Source organism: Taudactylus pleione, unplaced genomic scaffold (assembly GCF_031769625.1).
Source record: "Taudactylus pleione unplaced genomic scaffold, aTauple2 ptg000824l, whole genome shotgun sequence".
NCBI classification, from domain to species: domain Eukaryota; kingdom Metazoa; phylum Chordata; class Amphibia; order Anura; family Myobatrachidae; genus Taudactylus; species Taudactylus pleione.
In genome coordinates this window covers 918,695-946,249 of record NW_028285226.1, presented here as the reverse complement: position 1 = coordinate 946,249, position 27,555 = coordinate 918,695, and the positions used below count along the sequence as shown (strand labels likewise).

Below are 27,555 nucleotides of genomic sequence, written 5' to 3'. Positions count from 1 at the left end.
TAACATATATCCTCCTTTTTTTTTTTTTCACATGTGCAGTGAGCTGGCAGAGATGGGGCTTCAACATGTACCCTCAATGTGGGTGCGCCTTATATGGGAAACCTAAATGATCCTTTATGTTGATTAAATGTGGAGTCTCCATTTAAGTCCTCTTTGGTTTAGTTGTCCAAGTACTTCCATGCTGTTTTCTATCCTCCCTCCCTCATGTCTGCTTAGGGTTAGGAGAAACACTACATTTAACCAATATGGTTACAACTACTGCTCCCATCAGATGCTGTTTTAGTGATTGCCTCAGCACAGTTTTGAAAATTTATACTGGGTAAATTACAACTACTGCTCCCATCAGATGCTGTTTTAGTGATTGCCTCAGCACAGTTTTGAAAATTTATACTGGGTAAATTACAACTACTGCTCCCATCAGATGCTGTTTTAGTGATTGCCTCAGCACAGTTTTGAAAATTTATACTGGGTAAATTACAACTACTGCTCCCATCAGATGCTGTTTTAGTGATTGCCTCAGCACAGTTTTGAAAATTTATACTGGGTAAATTACAACTACTGCTCCCATCAGATGCTGTTTTAGTGATTGCCTCAGCACAGTTTTGAAAATTTATACTGGGTAAATTACAACTACTGCTCCCATCAGATGCTGTTTTAGTGATTGCCTCAGCACAGTTTTGAAAATTTATACTGGGTAAATTACAACTACTGCTCCCATCAGATGCTGTTTTAGTGATTGCCTCAGCACAGTTTTGAAAATTTATACTGGGTAAATTACAACTACTGCTCCCATCAGATGCTGTTTTAGTGATTGCCTCAGCACAGTTTTGAAAATTTATACTGGGTAAATTACAACTACTGCTCCCATCAGATGCTGTTTTAGTGATTGCCTCAGCACAGTTTTGAAAATTTATACTGGGTAAATTACAACTACTGCTCCCATCAGATGCTGTTTTAGTGATTGCCTCAGCACAGTTTTGAAAATTTATACTGGGTAAATTACAACTACTGCTCCCATCAGATGCTGTTTTAGTGATTGCCTCAGCACAGTTTTGAAAATTTATACTGGGTAAATTACAACTACTGCTATACTAAGAGCAATTTATCTAAAGGAAGTTAGGAATGTATTGTGAATCTGTGTTGGCCTCCCCCTTCTCACAAATTGTTTATCTTAGACTTTATTGCATCCCAATTTAGTGTGTGTTAGAGCTTTTGGGGTGGGGTCCCAATCAGTGAGCACAGAGACACATGTTTGTAACTTTAGATATTACTGCTCCCACAGGCTGCATAGCCGGAGGCTGCCATAGTCTGTGTTAAGATTCAAAGTGTTCTGATTATAAGTGTAAATACAATTTGATAACTAAGTCGGAGTTACGCTGGAGTTAAACTGGAGGAAAACGAAACTCAAAACCAGAACACTTTCTGAACAACAAGAAGCAACATACTTATGTGAATGAACAAAATCAACATCTACTGCTGTATCCAGGCAACTACTTACTGCACTCACTGCTTGGACACTGCAAGTGCTCCCCTGTCTGTGTGCTGCTCTTGTTGATTGATCTTTGTTGATCAGAACACTTTGGACTGGATCAGCTCGGGTACATTGTAATTTTGTCCTCATTCATTTTGTATTGCCTTTTCCAATTGTGTCACATCTATCCACATTAATCATTTGTTTATAAACTAATTCCTGCACCCACTACTCACATACCTCTCCTTTATATATCACTTTTGGAGCTGCGCTCATACATTAGCAGCACTGTTCTTTACATGTATTTTGAACATTTAACAACTTTAATCCACACTGACTCTATATCTCACTGTCTCTACATCACACAGCCTCCACATTACACTGTCTCTATATCACACTGACTCTATATCTCACAGCCTCCACTCCAGTTTACATCTCAATTATTACCTTGTCCACAGCATGAACACCCTTACTTCACACAACCCCCATATTCTATGTCCACATAATCCTCTACTTTATCCGTCCCTCTCTTCCCCCTCCTGTTTCCTCCACTTGCTGTTCTTCCTTTTTTTCTCTCATCAGTCTGCTTCCAACCCTCTGCTTCTTTCCCCCACTTCTCCTATACCTCCACTCTCAACCACCTCCCTCCATGGTCTTGTTACCCCACTACTAAGCCCCATTCCCTCCTCGTTCTGTCTGTCACCTCCAGGGCTGCCAAGAGAAATTCTGGGCCCGGGTACTGCAACATCCTGTGGGACCACATCATGTATGGCTGCACCCTTTTGTGAGTGGGTCTAGCATGTGAGATGCACCCACTCACAGGAGCATGGCATAGCACCCAGCAGCTGGAACTAAAGTAGTCACTACTGTATTAGGATGGCGGGACAGTCCCATAATAGCTGCATTTCTTGTCAGGCTGTATATAGATGCTAAAATGTAACACACAAATTAAAGTGCTTCTACTTTACTTTGTACATCTCTCATGTAAATAACACAAACAATCTATTTTCTATCATAGAGATAGATGTATGAAGGACTTAATTTTTACATAACATCAGGTCGTCTTATACACACACATTCCGCAGCACATATCCTAACCCACTGCTCCATGCTCCTTCTTCACTATCTACCCCTCTGTGTCGCCCCTGTCTGTCTGCCCTTCCCCTTTAGAATGTAAGCTCTCACGAGCAGGGCCCTCATCCTCACGTGCTTCTCCTCCCCCTACTTATAGTATAATTTACTCCTAACTCCCTACAATGGCACCTACCACCTGGTTGCTCATGTCCTGCTGCTTGTGTTTTGCAGCTGAGTTTATAACCTTGTCCTTGTCCTGCATTGTTTTGTATTACTATTAACTGTTTTTCTTGTGTGCTCATTTATGTACTGTGTAAGGCGCTGCGGAACCTTTGTGGCGCCATATAAATAAAGGATAATAATAATAATAATAATATGGGAGTCACATAATGGAAGTTCATATTAATACACTTAATGTAAAATGTATTTTCTTTCTTTCCTCCATGTTAGTGGAGTCCAGTCAAAAGAATTCGTTACAAGAGCTTCCAAAAATAAATGAAGATTTGCTTGTAAAACAGAAACAGCTGGATGAAATTGCGAATGGGGACCTGGGTCTAAATATGCTGTGGACAAATATCACAGAGATGAATAAGCAGGTGGGTAGCTGTTGTGTGAGACTTTCCTCTCAATGCCTCACCCTAGACTCTGTTAATACTGCACAATTAGTCATGTAAATTTGTACATCAGTAGATGAGTAGCTGTGGTGTGTGTTTGTCCTTTCCGCACCTCACCCTGGACTATGGGGGTCATTCAGACCCGCTCGTGAGCGGCAGTACGTTCGCAAGCGGGTCGATGTACCCCACTGCGCATGCGCACGACGGAAGGAGCTCCGTCGTGTGCATGCGCGAGACCCGGAGAGCTACGGGCTCTCCATTGCTCCGGGTCTCGCACCAAAGGGAGCGTGCTGTCGATGTTGATTGACAGCACGCCCCCTTTGGTGGGCGTGCCTGCCAGACGGAGGCGTTCCCATGGGAACTCCTACCGTCTGAAGCCGGCCCCACTGACTTCACTAGTGATGTCAGTGGGAGTGATTTTGGCTCTGATAGAGCCAAAATCACTCCAGGGCTTGTGGCAGCGAGACCCTACCGCAGGGTCTCCGTCGCAAGCCCAATGGTCGCGATGGTCAAGACCATCGCGACCATCATCATGGACGCTCGCATAAGCTGTGGGTGGTAATCCACAGCTATGCGAGCGTCCATGAGGACGCTCCAAAAAAGGTAGGAGGGCCCTGATTCAGAGCGAGCGCTCTGGTCAGAGCGTTCAGCTCTGAATCAGGCCCTGTGTACAGTTAGTCATGCAGTGTTTCTTCGTACATCAGTAGATGAGTAACTGGTGTGAGTCTTTCCTCTCCACACCTCACCTTCAACTCTGTTAATGGGGCATGTAGTGTAGATTTGTATATCAGATGAGTAGCTGTTTGTGTGAGTCTGTCCTCTCCACCCTTCATGCTAGACTGAGTAGTGCTACAAGTTAGTTATGAAGTGAGGTTAGATATGGCAGTCATAATGTCAACTTTCATCATCATCATGTGAGAATGTCGACATGGTCATAATGTTGACGTTGATCATGTAGACAGTGATGAAACTCCAACATTTTGCCCTGGTTGTTCCAGTGGAGTCTATTGGGGTCCGGTGGTCATGTGACCGGGTCAGACCTCAGATCCTTTGGCATTGTGATAAGTATCCCCACTACCACTAACCCTCCCTCTTGTGCCGAACCCTTATCTGCTCCTCCTCCTTTTAACAGTGTCGACATCATAACTGTCGACCTTGTTGTCAACATTTTGAGCAGGTGAGTAGCTGATGGTGAGAGTCTTTCCTCGCAATGCCTCACTCTAAACTCAGTGCCTGATTCAGAGATTTGCATAATGCCGATATTTACGCAGCTCGGGCAATTGTCGGCCATTGCGCATGCTTGCAAGCCGCACTGCGCACACACAGCGATTGTTTTGTGATTTCGCTCGCACAGAAGATTCATTTACAAAGTGAGTGACAGGTAGTCAGCGTTTGGGGGAGGGAACTGGGTTAGCCATTGCGATCTCCTTTGCAGCGGGAGCGCTCTCTGCGTGTCAGGAGAGCCGCAGTGTTTGAGACATGTCAGACTTGACTTGCATGCTGCGGGACAAGCCGATGGTACCGATGTTTATGCTGTTGCACGTCGTCGGATGGATATGAGAGGGCAGCAGTGGGAGTCCCTATACTCGGGTAAGCTTTGGAAAGCATTAGCATATTTTCGCAGCTGCGTGGTTAGATTAGTGTACACCTCTGAATCCAGCCCACAGTTAATGCTGCACAGTTAGTCACGAAGTGTTGCTGTGTACATCCTAAGACACATAGCTGTTTGTACAGCACTACGAGTTTACAGTGAGACTCATACCATCAGTCACTTACTGTAATTTTATACAGATGCGCCCAGTTACATTGTGGCTGACCACGCCACAAACGTGTGCACGCATCATGCCATGTGATTCCCCGCGCCTGCATATTCTATGGTACGCTATGGCGCGCGTCTCGCACTATGCATGCTGCGATTAGCCGCACTAACGGCAAGGATGTAGCTGGGCAGATCTGTATATCTGCAAGTGGCTGGAACTTAGATTTCAGCACAACCTAGAAGTATAACACAAGAAGTGGAACACAACCTAACCAACTGGTTTATCTAGGCTGCTTATTTCGGGGCAGACCTGTGATTTTCCCTCTCATGTTTAAACTCCATTACTGTTGAACTTTTCTCTCTGACATCCGGCCCTATTGTTCTGGAATGTAACTTATCCTCAATAACGCTCCTTCCTGAATCCGATTTTATTTTTTTTCTTACTGACTGGGGCTTTTTTTTTTTTAAACGTAAACTTCCTATGAATTAGTAATTTTATGTATTTTTTTAGATTGCTCTTCTGACCAGTGCGGTGAATCAGCTAAAGGCCAACCTAAAATCTGCATCGGATTTGATTAACCTCCCTAAGACGATGGAGGAGCTTCAGAAGGTACGTTATTTCCCCTCTGTCTACAATTAGGTTAAATATATCTGTTTTCTGCCCCCTCCCACCCAACACCAGAATTCCCTCCCCAATTTTAATTTCTCTGTTAACTCCTTCCCTGCCCCCAATCTAACTTCTGTCTATTACCACCCCTGGGGCTGTTGTGGAGTTGCACAGAAGCCTGTTTTTTGGTGGAATTTGGCATGTTTTCGCATTGCGCATGCTTTGTAGTTGAACACCGAGCCATACGCAAGTGGAATTGGATAGATCCCCTTCAGATTTTGTACCCTGACGTCATCAGCCAGTGTCCAACGTCATTCCCTACCATCCAAGTGGGCATAGATGGGGGAATATAATCTTGTAGCGAGCCACTGAGCCTGAAGCGTGGCGAGCCACTGAGCCAGAAGTGTGGCGAGCGAAGCGAGCCCGCAAAGTGCCAATTCTTCTTTTTTTTTTTTTTTTTTTTGTGTGGGCAGCAAACTGCACTTCCGCCCTCAGTCCAAGTCCCTTTCAGGTAAAAAATCTGAAGGGGAAATATACCATTCCATACGCAAGTTGCTTGCATAGCCAATTGTGGCTGAAAGCATAACTGGTTGGCAACGGGATGTTCGCATGTAGGCTAACAGACCACAGGGGAAATGTAATAGCTTGCTGATGCCTGTACGTCGCAGGCAATAATACATTTCCCCCAGCGTGACAAGGTCAGGTAGAATGAAGATTCACCTAATCACTTGCATCACTGCACTGACAATGACTGCTATAAAACAAATCATGTGGTTAGGAGTGTGCGGCTGGATAGATCCGTACAACTAAGCCTACAGATCAATATAGGCCATTAGTTCTGTGTGTGCCGTGCAGGTCTGATTACGGATGACTTAAGTACAACTTTCAATTAGACCTCTGTCTCTGTCTGTTATCTTCCTTCTCACTCACTAAATCCTCTAACAGATGTTACCTACGTTGCTTACATTTCAGAGTGTAGCCAGTTTGGGCAGCACGTTAACCAGTGTCCATCATGACGTGGAGACCATGCAGACTTCAGCTGAGGAGCAGAAAAAAAAAGTGGAAACCCTTCAGAAGGAAGTGGTAAGTTGTATGTAGTGTACTTTGATCACAGAGACTGAATTTTCCTGTGCTGCACTAGTGACTTGTTCCGTGAACTGTGTAAGGCAGTGTAGGGTGAAACTGTTTTGCCTTTGGGCCATAATATCTGTAACAGAAACGTAAAATAAAATAACCTTTGGTAGAGGCGCCAGCAGACCAGCAAGTTTCTCCAACTGCTGCCCGGCTGGTTCAAGCACCGTTTTCTGGCACCTGGGTCCCATAGTGAGAATCCCAACATACTCTTATCTGCTGGAAGACACTGCATTACCATGGGGTATAGAGTGTGGGAACAGGGAATGTGGGCACTTTAAATTTTGGAAGCTTTCCATTGCCCGGTGTGAAGTAAAGGGTTTCCCACCTCCCCTGATATTGGGTGTAAAACTACTCTTTCATCAAAAACTCTCTCTCCTACATGAAGTACGAACAGAGGGTGATGCATGTGCCGCCTCAAACATCATCCTATACCCCCCACAACACCCAACAGTCGCTCCTTGGAACCTCACCCTGGTACTGACCATTTTGCCCCTCCTCCGTTGGGTTTGGTGTAGTTGCAGTTCCAGAAGGTTACATTCCTGTTGGCTAGCTCCTCAGCTAGGACAGGTTCTTTCCAGTTTCCTTTCCTCATCTTTCATACTGACAGGGGGCTATGCTTAGGATCAAACCTTCCTTTCAGCTGAAAGTGGTCTCTGTGTTCCATTTGAATCAGGACATTGTGATTTTGGGGCCCGGATGGATCTCTAGACGAAGATGTTACTATGGATGTTGCCAATGGCATTGCAGAGCTTTGCCTATAGGACATAGAACTTGTGCAGATCTTATGACCAGTCTTAATACATTTTACATCTGTTAATATCCACCATGATCAGCATGGAACACTGCAGTCAGCATTGCTACCTCACAGTGCTGGGGCCATGGGTTTGATACTTGCTTGGGACGTATGAGTGTGTGGAGTTTGTATGTACCCCCTGTGTTTGCATGGCTTTCTTCTGGCTGATCCCATATCCCAAGGATATTGGGAGCATTGTACAGTGCTGTGTAATATGTAGGCGCTAACACAATACAGACTGTGCCAGTTACCTGTAATATAGTGAAACCTATATAATTAGACTGTTCATGTCTTACCAGGCTAGTGTTTCTATGAAACCCTCTCCGACGACTGCTCCAGGTTTTGGAACGCACAGCCTAACGCAGGTATGTCTCTGTCATTGCAACCTACGCCCACAGTTCTACTGAAATATATCATGGATTTTATCAATTTTTTTTCTGACTTATTACCAACAAATATATATTGTTTCCTGGCTGACATTTTATGCTTGGAGCTGGAGCCACTAGAAGACTTCTTTTAGGGTTCCAATAACCACAGCAGGTAGAACAATTTCTGCAAAAATATACACTTACAATCTGGTGGCTGAATCTCCAGTCATAAAAAAAAAATACATTTTGTTAATTTTAAAGGTATCTAATGTATATGTAAAGAAATATAACATTGTAAAATATATAGTTAAATAAACCCTTCTATACTAGTACATTGTGGCCCAGCTCAGTATAGCAACCCCCTTTGTATCACTCCCATTTCCGCATCCAAATAGATGAGCCCTGGCCCCATATCACAAGATAGTTATAAACTAAATCATAAACCTTTGTAGGAAGAGCAGAATGCGTGCAGAGAATATTTCTGCTCTGATTAAACTTCTTTCTGCTTATTATAATACACTAGCTGGGATACCCGGCACTGCCTGGGTTGAAGACTGGACCCTGAAGTACACCTGCAGCCTTTATTTGTTTGCATTGTCCTGGCCTATAATCTGATTCTATTGATCCTGAAATGGATAGTACTGATTATTAACATGCATGCAAACAGTGGCGTAACTACCGTGGGTGCAAGGGGTGCAGCTGCAATGGTGCCCGAGCTGCCTCTGTGGCTCGCAGCTTCCCCTGCACCTAGTCGCACACACAAGATGGGCCGGTCCAGTCAGGGCTGCTGAGGGGGCTGTTGATTTGGTGCTGGCCCACCAACTGAATACTGGCAGGCAGACATGGAGAGACAGCGTCGTCGGTCGCGAGGAAATCTGACCTAGCTGACCAGCAACCAATCAGCAGTGGCAGCTCATGATCGGCTGCCGGTCCCCAAGCTCCAATTGCCTCGCGACCGACGCTAGAGTCAAATTGTGCCGGCGCTGTTTGTCCATGTCTACTGCTGCCCGCCGGTGCACCAGCTATATTTAGCTGGCGGCCCGGCATCAGATCCACAGCTGCCGGCTGCTGATGGCACACGGGGAGGTGAGAGGCTGCTGGAAGGACACGGGGACTTGATTTGCTGGGTGGGGGTCATAATGTGTAAGGGGCATTACTGTGTGGCATAATGTTATAAGGGGCACTACTTTTATGTGGAATAATGTGTTATATGCGGCACTACTGTGGCATAATCTGTAAACTGCTTTACAGTTTGGTATAATGTGCAAGGGGCATTACTGTGTGGCATAATGTATAAGGGGCACTACTACTGCATGGCATAATGTGTGTAAGGGGTACTACTGTGTGGCATAACCTGAATGGGCTGTGTGTGTGGCATAATGTGAATGGGCTCTGTGTGGGGGCAAATATGTGTTGTTGTTTTTTTAACCTCTGGGGGCCCTTTTAAGATTTTGCTATGTGGCTCCTAAAGTGCTAGTTACGTCCTTGGACTAACTCTGGATTTAATATGAACTTGTATGAGTCACAAAGTTTGGCACGTGCTCAGACTGTAATGTTAAAAGGATACTTTATTCATTTAGGGGACATATGGACAACGCTGGGTATAGGCTGGTAGAGTCTGGGCACCAAACAGTTAATGTTTTGACACTCCTGGAGCCCAGGTTCCTCCTCCCATATACCTCGTCCTCAGCCCCAGGCAGGCAAGTCTTATGCCAGCTAAGCACTGGTAGATATATTGGGGGATCAATTGATCAGCCAATCTATTTTGTGTGCGTCGGCAGGTTGTAACAGTGATATGTCTGTGAACGACGTCGTTCAGAAACATCCCGTCGGCTGATCGACACAGCCAATGCCCAATATATCTGCCGGCTGCCTGTACACTTGCAGCAGAGGCCGTGACATGTCCCCCGGCCAGCGGGACCTGCGGCCAGATGACAGATTGTGGTGGTTCAGAGTGTGTGAACGATCATCGTCTGCAGATCACTCGATCTGCAGATAGATCTGTTAGGTGTGTACCCAACATTAGTTTGGTGCTGCAGGATTGGGCACCGTTTACTAGGGGCTGCTAAAGCAGCCTCATACTTTTTTTAATTTTTAATTTTTTTTTGTTTTATGAGTAGGCAGCAGCGGGCGTCCTACAGGACGCCTGCACTGCTGCTTCACCAACTCCAGGCGCTGATGGCCGTGCGGTCGGCCGGCTTCTCCTCACAGCACACACAGGTCCCCAGTCGCTGCTGGACGCAGGGGGAAAAGATAAGGCGGCTCTCTGGCGCAGCTCACTGCCAATGGTGGAGACTACTGGCGCTGCTGATAGCGGGTGGCCATTTCGCCCGCATATCCCTAGTCTACAAGGGCACTCGGGCAGTGCATAGTTGGTGGCCACTGCCCTGGGGCTGTGTGTCAGTATGGGGAGGTAGGCTCTCCCCGGCCCATGGTGTGATCCCTCACTGAGGCTTCCCGCCATTGGGTTAGTCATCTCTCCACCCTGTCAGACGTTGAGCGGCCATAGCTGAGCATTGCTGCCTACAGTTAGTCTCCGGAGAATTTGGCTCCTGTCTCCCTGTATACCTTCCTCCCAGGTCAGGTTATACAGTTTAACTCCATCTGAGCCAACTGAGCACTATCTGCCTAAATTTGCATTAAATGTGACTGTGTACTTGTTCTCGTTTTCTAAGCTCCTTACTTAATCTATGGGGCATATTCAATTGAGCGCAAGAAAAGCAAAAATCCCGCACTTAGGGGTTTTGCCTGCAGGTGCAGAATTTTTGCTCTTCAATTAGGTGCAGGGATTTAGATTTTTCGGTCACCTTCAGAGCACAACCAATTATTCCTAAAATCCATAATTTTAGGAAAAATGGTCGGGAATGCTCTAGATTACTAATTAAGCAATTGAAAGTTTCCAATTAGCTTAATTAGTCAGTAACATTCACCTTCCGAAGTGCTGTCTTCAGCATCCAGCGTCTGGACCCGGTCTCCTGCAGCAGCGGTGAGTATGTCAAGTGTGAGTGTGTCTGAGTGAGGGTGTGTGTCCCAAGTGTTAGTTTGCCCCCTGTAACGGGCGCTGGGAGAACTAGAACTCCCAGCAGCCTCTGGGACACCCAGCACCCCCTTCCCCTGTGAGAAAATGGAGGAGAGATCACCGGAGACCCCCGGGCAGGTAAGTGTTGTTTTTTTCTAATTTATTCTTTTTTACGCGGTGTCTGGTTTTTCGAGCTGAAAACCCATTGACCACTTTTTTATTGGATACCATGGGTGTCGGGAGAGCATACCTGCGATTATCCAAAATTGGGCGCAAGAGGTCCAGGTTTTTTTTACCTCACTAAACTTCACGCCCAATTGAATGTGCCCCAACATGTCTATTCTTGTTCTGTTTTTCTATCTGATATCTTCGTGTATACTGTGTGAGGGGTTCATTCAAGTTCCCCTCTGCGAATCCCCACTCATTGTTCAATTTGTGCGGCCCCTACATTCTTTGCACTGTTCCTTATTGCACACCTCTGTTTATATAACTTGGTGTGTGGGAATTGCCTTGGTATATAAAGAATAAAGTTTCCAAGGAGGAGGAGACTCCTTTACTGTGTACGTGTAGAACTTGTTCTTCTGGTCTTTCACCACAGGATGTGGTCCAGGATGGTCTCTGTATCTGGTGCTGCACAGGCACTCAGCGTGAGGTTCCATCTACAGCTTCCAACCAGGAGCCGGCGTGGACGGCCTCCCCGTCGCAGGTAATGTTGCAATTCTCCCAGTAATTGCAGGGTTTAGCACAGGTGTCGTCCTCATTTCAGCAGATGCTGGATAAGGACCGTACTTCCGGGGCAAGACCAGGCGCGAAAGCTCTGTCCCCCCCAGACGGGTTATGCTTCAGGCTGGGAAGTCTCCTCAGACCAGGAGGAGGATTTGTCCGGTGCTTCAGATGGGAGGAGACCTTTTCTGTCCAGGAAGAATCCCTGTCTCAGGCGGATGTTGTAGCCTAGTTAGGGCAGTTAGATCAGTCCTTTCGATTGAGGATAAGGAGCCGGCCCCTAGATCCGTTTTTTAAGCGTCAGAAACAGGTTTGTGGGATTCCCTAAAGCTGAACAGCTTGCAAAAAAAATGCTAACTGAGCCTTTGCATCTGCTTGGGTGCCCAAGACAATTGGCTCTCTGGCTGATGCCCTAGAAGAGGGCCATTCTTCTGGTACCCAAAGGCACCAGTTGTTATCTCTTGTGTCGCATATAAAGCTTCCTATCTTGAAGAAGTAGCCCTTGAGGCTGGTATCGTAACCTCCAAGGTGTCAGCATCCTCTGTTTCGGCCAAGAAAGCCCTCTGGCTTTGTTTTGGCGCACTGGCACAGACTCTAAGAAATCCCTTGAGGCTCCTCCTTACTCTGGTGATCTCTTTGGTCCAGAATTAGACAAAATTTTATCCACGGTGACTGCTTCCAAAACAGCGTTTCTTCCCTCTGCAACAGCCCCTAGGGCATGAGTGTATACTTTTCACCAAGGGACAATCTTTTTGTAGGTTCCAGATTTCTTTCTCCAAGCCCAGAAGCAAGCAGCCCTGGCCTACCAGGCGCCCAGCCACTAGGCTACAAATAAGCCTGCTGCTTGATGGTGCAGTCCTCTCACTGGGGGTCCTCAGTGTGGGAGCCGGATTCTGCTTTTCTCCGCGGCCTGGATGGCGACCACGATGGACGCTTGGGTATGCGGTGTAGTCTTACAAGACTACGCACTGACCTTCCGGCAGCGTCCCTGGCAAGGTTTTTTTCCACAAGTCTTCAAGGGAATCCAGGTAAAGCAAATGCACTGCGGGTGTCCGTTCACTCTCTGCTGGCCTCCAAGGTAAATGTTCCAGTCCCAGTCCCCCTGACTCAGAGGGGCTCAGGCTCGTACACCAACCTCTTCTTTGTTCAGATGCCGAATGGTTCCTTCCAACCCATCCTCAGACTAAAATCCCTCAACAGGTATTTATGGGTCCCAGGTTCCGCATGGTGTCTCTGCGTTCCATCATTCTGGCGCTAGAACCTGGGGATTTAATGGCCTCCTTGGTCATCCAGGATTTTTAATTACATGTCCCTATCCGGCTCAATCACCAGAGCTACCTCCTGTTCCCGGAGGAACACTACAAATTTTGTTTGCCATTTGGTCTTTTGATGGCTCCTCATGTTTTCACGTAAGTCATGGCAGCTCACTTGCGGCACAGAGGTTCCAGGATTCTCCCTTACCTGATACTCCATATGTACTCTGGGAACACCTCTGTCTCACAATAGATCTTCTCCAATCTCATGGATGGATCATCAATTGGAAATATTCCTCCTTGACTCTGCATCAGGAGATGTTCCATCTGAGTGTCTCCAGGGTTCAGAGGGTACTGCAGGGAAGGATTCGCAGGTTCTTACATCACTGCTGTGTGTCAATACACGCTTGCATGCGGACCTTGGGTTTACTTGTCTCCACCTTCGACACGGTGGAGTATGTTTGTTCCTTCGGTGACTCCATGGGACTTGTATTTGGTTCTTCAGACTCTTCAGTCTTCTCCTTTTGAGCCCTAGGGCTCAGTGTACATTCTTTGGCTCACATGGAAGACTATCTTTCTTGTGGCTATTGCTTCGCCCCGGAGAGTGTCAGACTTGAGTTCGCTGTCGTGTCGCTGTCAGTTTCTGGTCTTTCATTAACTGGGGCGTTCTTCTGACTCGTCTAAACTACCTTCCGAAGATTTCAACTCAATCAGGAGATTGTGGTCCCTGCTTTTCAGCAACTAGATGTTTCTGCGGAGGAAGCTTCTTTAGATATTATGAGGGCCCTCCGGATCTATGTAGAGCATACTAGGGATAGCCTTAAGTCTTATTTCCCTTTTCGTACTCTATGGCTTTCATAAGTGGGGCTGGTCGGTTACAAAGCAGACCTCGGACAGATGGCTCGGTTTAACCATCTGGTGGCGGACCTTCCGGCCGTGGTTGTGGCTCATTCCACCAGGTCTGTTGATACCTCTTTGGCAGCTCGTCGTGTCGCCTCTGCTGAGCAACTTTGCAGAGCAGCTACGTAGTAGACTGCTCACTCATTTCTCTGTTTCTATTCTCGACACCTTTACCTCTGGTAATGCTGTATTTGGGTGGAGAATTCTCAGTGCAGCTCAGGAGTCACCCATCCCTTAGGGGAAATGCTTTGGGATGTCCCAGAATTGCTCCTGTGTCCCCTATAGCAATGATGAAGAGAAGGCAATTTATGTCTTACCTGGTTAAATTCTTTTCTTTGAATTCCATAGGGGACACAGGGTGCCCACTCTGACACGCCTGGCTTGCGAGGTTTTCCTGTTTCTGGTTCCCCTGTCCATCTCTTTAAGTGTGTTTGTTTCTGTGAGTATGCATGTCTTGTTTCTTCTCCTTCTCGCTCCTGCTTTGGGCTTGCTAACTTGACTGGCCTTGCTGGGGGCAGGGTATAGGGGAGGAAGAACCTGGGCTACCATAGTGAGAAAACATTTAACTGTTTGGTGCTCAGACTCTACTGCCAGCCTATACCCCAGCATTGTCCTTGTGTCCCCTTTTGAAGAAAATGATTTAAAGTAAGACATAAATCTCTTTTTTGTACACTGCCCATTTCCACTTGAGCCAACCCTGGAACCTGTGTAATTTGAGTGTCCCCTATTTTTTAGGATTGTGTGACAATGTATGGCTCTGACAAAATTCAAACCTTAGCAAAAACCTAATACTTGTCAAACACCACCATGCCAAATTTGATGATGCTAGGTGCAAAACTCTGGCCATGCATAAAGGATAAACAGACAGACATGCTTTCTCACTTATTATATAGATTATGGGTATGTGGATGGTAGATAGACAGACAGTACATGGTCATGAGGTCGTAGTCCCTGTCTGTGGAATTATTGTACATTTTGCATTGCAGAAATCTATTTAAAATAGCTTCTTATATTAAATCTCACATTGGATATTAGGTTGTGCTCATACCGTACCGGACTATTAACTGAGGAGAGCAATTTACGGTCCACATAGAAACAGAGAATTTGACGGCAGTAAAGAACCTTTTAGCCCATCTATTGTGCACCCTTTTTTATTTTTTATTTTTTTTTTTCGTAACCTCAACCCTATGTGATCCTTAGTTCTTTGTAAGGATATTCTTATGTGTATCCCAAGCATGTTGCTCTACTCTCTTAGGGGTATATTTACTAAAGTGTGGGTGTAGAGAAGTGGAGTTGTTGCCCAGCAACCAGTCAGATTTTACTTATTATTTATGTAACACCTTCTAGACCAGTGTCTCCCAAACTTATTTGAATCACGGCGCACTAGAGTATCAGCGTTGTTTTCACGGCACCCCTAACTCAAAAGTTTGTTATTGAGAAATTCAGAAAAAAAATGAAGTAAATTGTGCTCAACGGTCATCCTTGGGCTCAGTAATGTGGTGGTGGACAAGTTGACACTTCTAAATACAGCTTGACTTCGCACAAGATCAAATAGGACATAATTTATACAATAGATCCCAACATATTAGCTGTTTTAACACAATACATATTGTACAGCTCCTGGTTGGTGGTGCTCCCAAATTTTAAGTATCTAAACTTTTTATTTTTCTATTCTTGCCAGAAAGCCAAAAGCCATTTTTTGTCTTCTCCTTACTTTCTGGCAAGAATAGAAAAATAAAAAGGTTTACACTTCTGTTTGCCCACACATTTACATTACATTGACCATAAATAATTTGATTTTGTGCTGAACCACCAACCCGAGGCACCCCTGCAAGTGTCCCAATACACCCCGTGGTGCCACGGTGCACGGTTTGAGAACCACTGTTCTAGACCAGAATAGCTAGAATTTGATTGGTTGCTATGGGCAACAACTTCACTTCTAAAAACTGGCACTTTAGTAAATATACACCGTAGCCTTTACCACCACTGTTGGGAGATGTCGAAACACCACTACTCCTGGGAAGGAATATATGATCAAATCTCATTTAATGATGACTTTCTAACCAAGAACCTGTGCATTATCAGGCACGGTTATCTGGCCATGGTCCGAGAGCCTGGGGATCTTTGCTTTCATTATGATGGCTGGCTCTGTCTGTCTGTCCTGCAGGTAGAAAACACTGTGGAGGGACTGAATGCCACCATGCTGTATTATCTGAGACAGAATGACCTGAGGCTTCACACCATGGACTCCACCATCTCTAACATAAGCCAAAGAGTCGCAGTATTAGAGAGTAACCCGCTAATTGTTAACAAGACTGAAAACAAGGAAAATGACTCCTTGACTGCAGTAAGTGTCTCTTCTGTATTTCTATTATGTCTCTGGTGTTCTGGGCACTTTCTACCACTGGACGCTGTGACGCTGTATGTGTATGAGCTGAATAGGACATACTGAGGACACGGAAATGGTTTGTTTCACAGGTGGAAAGTTCTACAGATTCGAGTGTTAGTTCTCCAGACAGTACAAACAGAACCGCTGCTCCCGAGGTTAGTGCACAGCGTCTTCCTAATTGTCATTCAAGGGGTTTTCCATCTTCAGATGGCTTTAGACTGTTAGCTTGTACAGGCTCTTACATCTTTTACCAGATATATTGCTTATATTTTGCTTATAGCTGTGTGTTGTCATTGCCCTGATACACACGTATAGGTCAGGAGGAAAAAGAGGAGTTATGTTATTGATCCACAGGAGATACCCCCAGACTTGGCATAGAGCAAATGAGTCTTCGCTTTGTGTCCAAGGTGGATAATGGTTTCTTTTTCATGGCTGTCTTCCAGCTTAGACCCGATCCTCTTCTACCTAGCGCCACCTGTTAGGCTATTAGCCCCTGCAACCTTGGCTGAAGGTCATTTTCGAGCTTAGGCCAAACTGCTCTGAGCTGATGAGGCTGTGGCACATTAATAGCCAGGAAGGTTCCTCCTTTCCTCACTTTTACCAATGAAGTTTTATATCCGCTAATGACCTTCATTCTCATCTGTGACCGTTGTAACTGTGGTATGCAGTTGATTGGTCGACAATGTGAAGGTTGACCTTAGAGAGTCGACTGGTTCTGAATGTCCACAGTAAAAAGGTTGACGGTGCCATTAGTTAGCAGTTAGGAACTGATTGGCTGAACTTAATCTCCATTCAAGGCTTAGTACATAGACCCCACAGCCTGTAACATGACAGTTAGGAGTTGAGTAGCTGGTAGTTTAATACTCTCTAGTTTATCATTTTCTAGAGCTTAGTACATCTCCCCTACTTTAGGGTGTAAAGAAAGTCATTGTCTCACATATTGAAGTATTAAAAAAGCACTAGCATACCTATAATAGGATGAGACTAACCATTGTAAAAGATAGAGACTTCATTTATAAGATCTGTTTAAAAAAAATAAAAGCTGCCGTAATCGCCACAGTTACGGGTGTGGTTCAGAAGGCCTCATTTTGTCCTGTAGTTGCCCATGTCCACCATGCAGCAGTCATATGACTGATCCTAGCGGACGGAATAGAGGGAGCACAGTCAGTCAGTGTGGTCATACGATGGCCGCACGCAGTTACCCGGCAGTTTTACCAGCTAGCACGGCTGATGCCTGAATGGTTTTGCTTCAGGGGCTGATGAGGATGGACATCCTGTTTATTGGGACCCCCTACAGTGTATGAACAGTTCAGTTAAATCTCCTTTATTGTCCAGCTGGATTTTGGTGCATATGGGCAGCATTAGGTAAGGTGGTAGCCAGCTAACATACCAAAACATGCTCTCTCTTGTATACACATGAATAGAGGTTAGTAAGGCTTGCACCATGTTATGGGAAGGGATACAGGGCTATGGGAAGAGGGGACGTGGCTTTATGCAAGCTGCATTAGTAGCATCATGTTATGCTTTGTGTTGTTGTTTCTGATCTTTTCCATTTCTTTATTAAGAGCTCCAAGAGGGAGAAAACTCCAGCTTCAGACATTCAAGAGCAGCTCCAGCTCATTCACGCACTGACCAGTAATCCAGACAGCGATAAAGTGGCTGAGATTGGGAGAACTGGTAAGAAGGAGTAATCCATAATAAGAGGGACAGCAATCGTACATAGCATTGTACATTTACATTATAGTGGATACGCCATCCCTACATTAAACCTAGCATAGGCTTCACGTTGCCTCTGTATAAGCATAATGATATTATTATTATTATTATTATTATTATTATTATTAATTCAGTGATAAGGAGCCATAACAGTCCATGTTTAACGATAGCCATGCTTAGGCACAGGTGATTTAATTAGCACCTCAACACGGATATAGGGCACTCTAGCGCATCTGAAAAGGGGACGTGTCATTAAGAGGCGCCCCCTTTTCATCACTGTTGGGGGCGTGCCCAGCACTTACGGACATGCTGGGCTGCCCCCAAGTTCTCCCCTCACTGTAAATAGATGCCGGCGGTGAGTGCTACACCGTAATACCCCTCCCCCCGACAATGCGGCCAATGGTGGGGATGGCACCTGGCAGGTTGTTTTAGCTGGACTTTGACAGGGTGCCACCATAAGGGCAGGGAGCATATTGCTCTGCCTTTTTGAAATCTGACAGGGTGCCGCACACTGCTAAAACAGCCTAGCGGGAACTCTGGATATCCATAAAACCTGAACTGTTCTGGAGCAAATAATGTATGTAATTATACAAATGGGCAGCACGGATGGTGTAATGGTCAGCATTACTGCTTCACAGCAATGAGGTAGTTTGTTTGATTCCCACCTCGGGCCCTAACTGTGGAGTTTGTATATTCTCCCCGTGTTTCCGTGGGTATTCTCCCAATATACAATAAAAAAAATATGCTGTTAGGTTACTTGGCTTCCAACAAAACAAATTAACCCTAGTGTGTGTATGTGTGTACATGTGGTAGAGCAGTGGTTCTCAAACTCTGTCCTCAGGACCCAAACAGCTCACGTTTTCCAGGTCACCCAGCAGGTGCACAGGTGTATTCATTGCTCACTGACACACTTTAAAAGATCCACAGGTGGAGATAATGATCTCACTTGTGATTCTGTGAGGAGACCTGGAAAACATGCACTGTTTGGGGTCCCGAGGATATAGATTGTAAGCACCACTGTGGCTGGGACTGATGTGAAAGACCAAATATTCTAAGTAAAGTGCTATGGTATATGTGTGCGCTATACAAATAGCTGGTCATAAATAAAATTCGCGGACTGGCTGGATTCTAGACCTTCAGGCCAAAGCTGGAATAGGTGAATGTTCTGGGATTTATACTCTATTTTGTCTTTTTCTGACTTTTTTTTTTAAGCAGTTTGACTTGTTTTCTTATTCTTTTCTTCATGTACAGCAGACAGCGGTGAGACAGTAACATCGCAGCCTTTTCTTGCAAAAATACATCCAAGGTCTCTTAAAAGGAAGAGATCAAAGCAGTCCCTATCTTCACCAAGCATCATTACAGAGAAAGGCAAGTACAGCTATGCTGGAGGGAATCTCCTCCCCCTTCTGTGATCTATGCGGGAGGGAAGAGCCTCCTCCTCCTGTAATCTATTTGGGAGGGAAGAGCCTCCCCCTTCTGTGAGCTATGCGGGAGGGAAGAGCCTCCCCCCTTCTGTGAGCTATGTGGGAGGGAAGAGCCTCCCCCTTCTGTGATCTATGCGGGAGGGAAGAGCCTCCCCCTTCTGTGAGCTATGCGGGAGGGAAGAGCCTCCCCCCTTCTGTGATCTATGCAGGAGGGAAGAGCCTCCCCCTTCTGTGATCTATGCGGGAGGGAAGAGCCTCCCCCTTCTGTGATCTATGCAGGAGGGAAGAGCCTCCCCCTTCTGTGATCTATGCGGGAGGGAAGAGCCTCCCCCTTCTGTGATCTATGCGGGAGGGAAGAGCCTCCCCCTTCTGTGATCTATGCGGGAGGGAAGAGCCTCCCCCTTCTGTGATCGATGCGGGAGGGAAGAGCCTCCCCCTTCTGTGATCGATGCGGGAGGGAAGAGCCCTCCCCCTTCTGTGATCGATGCGGGAGGGAAGAGCCCTCCCCCTTCTGTGATCGATGCGGGAGGGAAGAGCCCTCCCCCTTCTGTGATCGATGCGGGAGGGAAGAGCCCTCCCCCTTCTGTGATCTATGCGGGAGGGAAGAGCCCTCCCCCTTCTGTGATCTATGCGGGAGGGAAGAGCCCTCCCCCTTCTGTGATCTATGCGGGAGGGAAGAGCCTCCCCCCTTCTGTGATCTATGCGGGAGGGAAGAGCCTCCCCCCTTCTGTGAGCTATGCGGGAAGGAAGAGCCTCCCCCCCTTCTGTGATTTATGCGGGAGGGAAGAGCCTCCCCCTTCTGTGATCTATGCGGGAGGGAAGAGCCTCCCCCTTCTGTGATCTATGCGGGAGGGAAGAGCCTCCCCCTTCTGTGATTTATGCGGGAGGGAAGAGCCTCCCCCTTCTGTGATCGATGCGGGAGGGAAGAGCCCTCCCCCTTCTGTGATGTAGTAACTGTCATCATGTTCGGGGATTACATGGTGGTATTTGCTCCACGGGATAGCGCGGGTCAAATCCTCTGACATTAGAAAACAATATGAAACCTGTTTTAATATGTTTACAAAAATAAACATTTTACGACTATTAGTCAAATTGTTCTGATCTTCTATGTAGTTGCCGTTTTTTTTTATAATTATTATTTCTTTGCTTTTTAGATGTTGAGGCCGTTTTCAGGCAGTCTGCACAAGGAGTTAATGGAAAGCTGTCCCTTCAAGAACTGGAAAAGCTGCTTGGTTCTCGTCTGCAAGTGCCGCAGCATCTTGGGGAATATGATGTAGATGGAGATAATCTCTTCTCCCTTACAGAACTGAAGGCTGCCATAGGTGCATAGTGAGCACATTGTACGTTTACTGTGACGGTAATTAGTCCTTGGTAAACTTGCTGCATTCTTCCACACATTGAAAACTCCAATAATTTATCAGCTACAGTGATTGTCTGACTACAGGGAACACTTGCTATTTACACCAGCTACAGTGGATTCATGGCGTTCTGGAGCCAAATGTTTGACTGAAAGAGAAACAAGACAATAACTTTTTTTTTCTTCTTTTATCCATAGCGTGGAACATATTTAAAGACTAATTCTGCTTGTTTTATAGTTTACATAAACTTGCCTTAAACTAGTGTATTGCACTTTATCCAGCATGTTGGACGATCCTTTCCAGCACAATAACCCTGTAGATAAAGAAGCAGACTCTTCTCACAGATCTTTAGATCAATAATGACAGGAGGATCCTCATCTTATCCCATGTCTGGTCCAGCTGTAGGATGAGCCCAGTAGCCGCAGCTGCCCATCTGCAATCTTCCTGCTCTGTATACAGGCATCGGAACTTTCTGTTCTGTGAATGGATCTGTTGTGATGAGAGAGCTCAGGACACTGTAACAATGGCTGCCGGCCGGTCACCTGGCAGCTGTAGCGTCACACTGACTACGGACTGAGTTGTTTGCATTGTTTTTAACCTCCTTTTGTGTTTTAATAGTTGCCTATTACTAGAGTGAAGTACTACTGGCCATTACAAGTACCTGTGTTGCTAAAACGTGGGGTCATTAAAGTAGTTCTAAGCCTTCACATGCTTTTATTTCTCACAAATTGGCTCAAATTGGAAAAATAACCTCAAATTTGCACATTTATCATGACTGTGTGCAGGACGGGTACTGAAGAAGTTTTTAAACCACAAATTGATTTTAGATTGAGCGATTATGGACACTATCTATAGAATAATGGTGGATGGTCTGTCATATACAGAGTGGCTCCCACTGCTGTGACAGATAGATGGACGGGCAGGGGAGGAGAGTACTGACCACGCTACCTAGTGACCGGCAAATGTACTAGTAATACATAGCCATACACTTATGCAGAGAATACACCATCTTAGCATATTAGAGTTTAGATTTCATTGGGGCTGTCTTACTATTTACCACAAGAGAGGCCAGGACAGTAAATAGCGCTTGCAGAAGCAAATGTATTAATTTGCTAGATTTCTGACTAACGGGGGTTAAGTTATTCCTATATCCAGCTACAACAGTCATGTCGCTGTGTACATATATTTGGAAATGTGTCTTTCTGGGTTGCTGTAAGTGAAGCGTAAGCCTGAGAGTTCTCTTCAACCTGTCCGCACTCAGGCTCTTGTGACACCGCCCTTACTTGGAAGTTACAGTGTCCTCCTTATGTATTATTCACAGTTATTTATTGGGAGTGAAGTCAAAAATGACAAATACAGATTCCTGGTACTTCTGCAAAAGAATGTTTTGGCTTTGTAGAACAATATTAATGTTTGTATTCTATCTCAAGTGCTAATAAGTATTGGGGCAACTGTTTACTGGACATTATTCTCATTCACACGCTCCCCAACTGTCCCTTCTTTATGGGTCAAAAAAAGGTGCATGACTGGCAGATCAGTAGCCAAAAAAGGAATAAATGTACATACGTCAGTGAGTAAGCTATGGAATCCGTGTGAGACATCTTGGTGTTGATAAAAACAAGTTGGGTATATGAGTTTTGTTTAATAACTGTCTGTCTGCCTGATACCACAATCTTCCTCCAACAGTGTGATAGGAGCCTCATGTTACTACTATGTGCTACCCTGCTCCTTCCATTACCTATCTCCCCCACGCCCCCTCTGTATGATGTCACATGGTGGGGGAGTGGCCTGTGCTGGGAGAGTGTGATTACAGCAATGCCCGGAGCATCCTCATGATTCTCCGGGGTGCTGTTAGGGCAGCGTTGTGATAGTCTGGAGCATCGTCAGGATGCTCCAGGCGGCACTGCTGCAGAGATTCTGGAAGCAGGGTGCCATTACAGGCGCCCTGCTAGCTGGATGCGGCTGCACCGCTCGCACACCCCTAGTTACGGCCCTGCACTGTCCATCGCATGCAGTCCTGTCCTCACTGACCCATCAATCTTCTCCTGATATACTCTGTGCTGCTGTGGCTTCCTACTGCTTTTATTCCCTGATCTCATGCCACTGCCCCTGTCATGTATCCCTGTCCTCACTGACACATCAGTCTTCTCCTGATATACTCTGTGCTGCTGTGGCTTCCTACTGCTTTTATTCCCTCATCTCATGCCACTGCCCCTGTCATGTATCCCTGTCCTCACTGACCCATCAATCTTCTCCTGATATACTCTGTGCTGCTGTGGCTTCCTACTGCTTTTATTCCCTCATCTCATGCCACTGCCCCTGTCATATGTATCCCTGTCCTCACTGACACATCAGTCTTCTCCTGATATACTCTGTGCTGCTGGAGGACCCAGCTCCTTCCACTATACAACGCTGTTTGTGGCTTCCTGTTGCCTCCCTTCCCCTCGTCACTTACTGTCACTTGCAGCCCTGTCCTCACTAACACATGAACCATCAACTGCAACTATTCTAGCTATCTGATGAGCTAATAAGCAGTGTACACAAGGAGAAGTGGGAGATGAATATAATTATATTGCTTTGTACATACCCTTGTGAAACATGCATCAAAAAGCAACTGCAACAATAGAACTGAAACTGTGAGTAGCAAAATAGACAATTTGTAATAACAATATATAATAATGTACTGAGCAATAGCAACAACCAGGTTGTATGATTAAAACAGCACTAGATGAATAATCAGAATATTTAATATGAATTCTAAAGTCATCTCCATTATGGTGAAGAATTATACGTGCTGCAATTCCACTGGACCACTTAGGTCGTGTTAAAACGGGTGTCAAATCAGAGAATAAGTGGGACAGAAACAGCAAATATTCCCCTTAACTATCACAGAGTGATTCAGGTCAGGCATCACATGACCAAGCTAACTGTACCGCATAGGCGGAATATTCCGATTAGGCCTCACACACAGGTCACCTTAATAGGCACCACAATTCATGGAACAAATAAAATATATATTCCAGAACAATAAAGGATAGGATGCAAGACGCAAAGCAACCGGCTGCGATAGAGTGCTTCCAATTACTGTGGTAAGTTTTCGAAATAGTATGCCTTGCTGGGTAACCACATTATTCCTACACAGCGCAAGTGTGTTTAATTCAGAACAGTGAAAGCTAACGCACCTCAGATCCAGCAGTCATGTGGAAAACCTGTGTGTAGAATCCAGCTGCTTGCGGTTTTGGAGAGGTGGGTTTATGCCAAAACGGGTACCACAAAGTACTTTCTGGTGTAATTTATAAAGAAATATACGCGTTTGATTTTAGTTTATTCTTGAAATTGCAATTAATAAAAGTAAATTTTTTTAGCCATGGTTTGTGCTGTCTTTATTTGCCACATTAGGGGAGTTTTTTTTTTTTCTTGCACATTTAAATTCTACAGGGAAACAAAATTCAAGGTGTAATATGTGTGGTTTCCGCATGAAAAAAACAAATATTGGTATTAATGTTGGCATATGATCCGCTCGCAAAGTGCCAAAATAGGTTCAGTGCAGAGGTGAGAAAACCCTGAGAGGCAAAATAGTTAAAATGTGAGACAGATTTTGTGACCAAAAAAAAAATCCCTCAAAAATCGTGAACTTAATAAATGAGATATGAGACTTTTCTGCTGCTGATCTTAATCCCCTTAGATATCTATATTATCAAAATTTTCAGTATAAAATACGTAAGTGTCCAATATACTATCAGCAGTAGCATCCTATGGTGTCAAAAGAAATGATACTTTATTGCATAAGAGATTAGTAACAGAGATATAGAAGAGCCATTATATGGGAGTGTAATAAAGTTCTACTTTCATCCTGAGGGTGAGAGCAGAAATCCAACTAAAGTGATGTCCTTGGTGCTGTTTTTTGGTTTAGCTAGGTGCTGACATCATTGCAACGGGCACTTTAGGCACGCTAACCGTCATTTCTAACTAATCACCTTAAGGTGCACAAACCAGCATCTCCTGACTAAGGGCCGGGCACAAGGGAAATGATTGAATAGCTCCGGGAACTCTTTCCCAGTGCTATTTACATCATGGTAAATTGAATTGCCCCCCTGTGTGTTTGGTTTTTTGGGGGTTTTTTTTATCATGCAAAGGCTATGCGGGGTTTTTTTTTTTTTTTTCTTCTTGCATAGCCTATAAGGGAAATTCAGTTCCTCTTGGTAATGTTTAAAGTAACAGGCGCCCAACTGATCAATTCTATTTATTCGGGCGTCCATTACTTTTGAAACACCCAGAAGCACCGGTTTTAGCCGTGCATAGCGGCTAAACCTGTCTAAACTCATGGTATCAGCACCCAAACTGCTGTTTCAGCATCCAAACCACAGACTTTTTGTAAAAAAAAATTCTCGCCCCTTCAGGAGGCTGCGAAAAGCAATGTCGCCCACCGTAATGCGTGCCCGAAGGAGCAGCATTTAAATTGATCCATCGGGCCCCACACAGAACAATTGAATTGCCCTGTATTTTATTTCCTGTGGGGCTTATGTTATTTATTTCTTCATGCAAAGTTTTTGTGATTTATTTTTCTTCCTCCATAGGGGACACACTTTACGCTAGTATAGGTTGGTGGGTGGGAGTTTGGACACAACATGGGTAATAATTATTACTCATTAATACTTATTAACTATCAGCCCAGGTTCCCCCGCCATACCCCGCACCCATCCACAGGCACTTCAGGTTTTTTTGGTGCCTGCGAGTGACAGTGTTGGAAGCTACAGCTTCATATTTTTTCAGAAATTTTTTTTTCCCTCTAGATTGGGAAGTGCTTGGCATCCTGTAGGACGCTCGCACTGATGCTCCGACTTCCCAGCGCCGGCGGCCGTAGTGCTGGCGACTGGGTCAGCTTCTGGCCATAGCTTCTGCCTGGTGTCAGATAGGAGCACATTGTTCTGTCGCTCCCCATTTCTGATCTTTCACCAGGACAGGGCTGTCCTTCGAACACGATTAGGGTAACTTTCTAAGGTCTCCAGGTTCCACATCAATCAAGATATTGTGGTCTCTTCTTTTCAGGTTCCGGATTCCGCACCGGAGGAGGCCTCCTTGGATGTTGTGCGTGCCCTCCAGATTTATGTGGACAGGACAAAGGACCTTCGTTGGACACTTTCACAAACAGAGCTGGCTAGCTACTAAGCAGTCTTTGGCCAGATGGATCTGTTTAACTATCCCCCACGCTTATGCTGTGGTGCACCCTTCCGGCCCCGTCCGTGGTGATGACTCATTGTACTCCGTCTTTGGGAACTTCGTGGGCAGTGCAGCGTGGTGCCTCTGCGGAGCAGCTGTGTAAAGAACCACGTGGTCCTCTGCCCATACGTTTCTGAATTTCTATTCCTCTGACACCTTCGCCTCCCCTGATGCAGCTTTTGGGCGAAGAGTTCTCAGCGCAGCCCAGGAGCATCCCCTCCCTTAGAGGATTTGGTTTGGGATGTCCCAGCATAAAGCCTGTGTCCCCTATGGAGGAAGAAGAAAAGGATATTTATGTGCTTGTTAAATCCTTTTCTATGATTCCATAGGGGACACAGGGTGCCCACCATTACACACCTGGCTTACTGGGCTTTGATCTGCTTCTGGTTCTCCTGTCCACTTCTGTGTGTTTGGACCTGAGCGGGCACAGATTGTCGATAATGACCATTGCCCGTGCATGCAGTCAAACCTGGTTGATATCAACCAGGTTACTATAGGGACCAGCGATTATCGATCGTGGGTCATTATAGTAGTTTGGGGGTATGCACCTTAAGGCTTGCTAACTTAACTGAAGTGCTGGGGGCGGGGTATAGGGGGAAGGGAGCCTGGGCTGATGGGTAATAATTAACTATGTGGTGCCCAGACTCCTACCCACCTACCTATATCAGCGTAAAGCCTGTGTCCCCTATGGAATCGAAGAAAAGGATTTAATAGGCAAGCACACAAATCTCCTTATATCCTGTGGGAACCTATGCGTTTGTTTGTTTTTCCCATGGGTTCTAATGTGTGTTTGTTTTTTTAGCATGCAAAGCTTATGGATTTACATAGGCTCCAGCAGATAATATGTGCTTGTTTATTCCTTATGGGTGCCAGTGTGTGTGTGTGTGTATGTTTTTTTTTTTTTAATGCAAAGCTTATGTGATTTATATAATTTCTGCAGGAGCCTTTGTATTTATTCCTTATAGGTGCCAGTGTGTTTTTTTTTTTTTTTTTAAATGCAAATTCTGTGATTTGTATATTTTCTACAGGAGCCTTTGTATTTGTTTATTCCTTATAGGTGTTAATGTGTGTGTGTTTTACATGCGAAGCCTAAGGGGCTTATGTAATAACTTTGTGATCTGCAGCTGCTGTTGATGCGAGTCTTCCCGTATTTAAGTGTCAATTATTAAAGGCAAAACGAAGGCAGTTTTACTTTTACTTTTTTAAAATGTTTTCTGTTTTACGAATACGGGAACACTCGCATGAATCCCCACAGCAGCTGCGTATCACAATCCATTACATAAACCAGTGGTTCCCAAACTGTTTTGAATCTTGGCGCCCTAGAGTATTAGCATCATTTTCATGGCGCCACTAAGCCAAAGATTTGTTATTGAGATGAAAGGAAAGAATGATAAATGGATGCATGACATGCGCCCATTGTTGTACACTAAACCCCCATTACCCATACTTGCCAACTCTCCCTGACAGTCAGGGAGACTCCCTGAAATTGTAGCAATCTCCCTGATTGCACCTTATCCCCATTATGAAGCTGTTATATTAAAAAAATACATAGACATATGCAGCCATGGCCAAAAGTTTTGAGAATGACACAAGTATTGGTTTTCACAAAGTTTGCTGCTTCAGTGTTTTTAGGTCTTTTTGTCAGATGTTACTATGGTATACTGATGTAACATTACAAGGATTTCATAAGTGTCAAAGGCTTTTATTGAGAATTACATAAAGTTTATGCAAAG

General features: G+C 45.2%; 1 protein-coding gene across 3 annotated transcripts in view; it reads left to right on the top strand.

The window, feature by feature from the left end:
* The window catches only part of EFCAB14 (EF-hand calcium binding domain 14), a 43,384-nt gene extending 19,414 nt beyond the window's left edge, over window positions 1-23,970 (top strand). The window contains exons 3-11 of one of the 3 annotated variants that reach the window (XM_088458310.1): window positions 2,996-3,141; window positions 5,430-5,528; window positions 6,498-6,608; window positions 7,752-7,817; window positions 15,883-16,062; window positions 16,194-16,259; window positions 17,670-17,781; window positions 19,075-19,188; window positions 20,399-23,970. In XM_088458310.1, coding sequence (XP_088314436.1) covers window positions 2,996-3,141; window positions 5,430-5,528; window positions 6,498-6,608; window positions 7,752-7,817; window positions 15,883-16,062; window positions 16,194-16,259; window positions 17,670-17,781; window positions 19,075-19,188; window positions 20,399-20,574 — 1,070 coding nt within the window. In that variant the 3' untranslated portion in view covers window positions 20,575-23,970. Of the gene's footprint in view, window positions 1-2,995; window positions 3,142-5,429; window positions 5,529-6,497; window positions 6,609-7,751; window positions 7,818-15,882; window positions 16,063-16,193; window positions 16,260-17,669; window positions 17,782-19,071; window positions 19,189-20,398 lie in introns of all 3 variants that reach the window. The other 2 variants (XM_088458309.1, XM_088458311.1) reach the window with 2 other exon arrangements.
* Window positions 23,971-27,555: the final 3,585 nt, after the last annotated feature.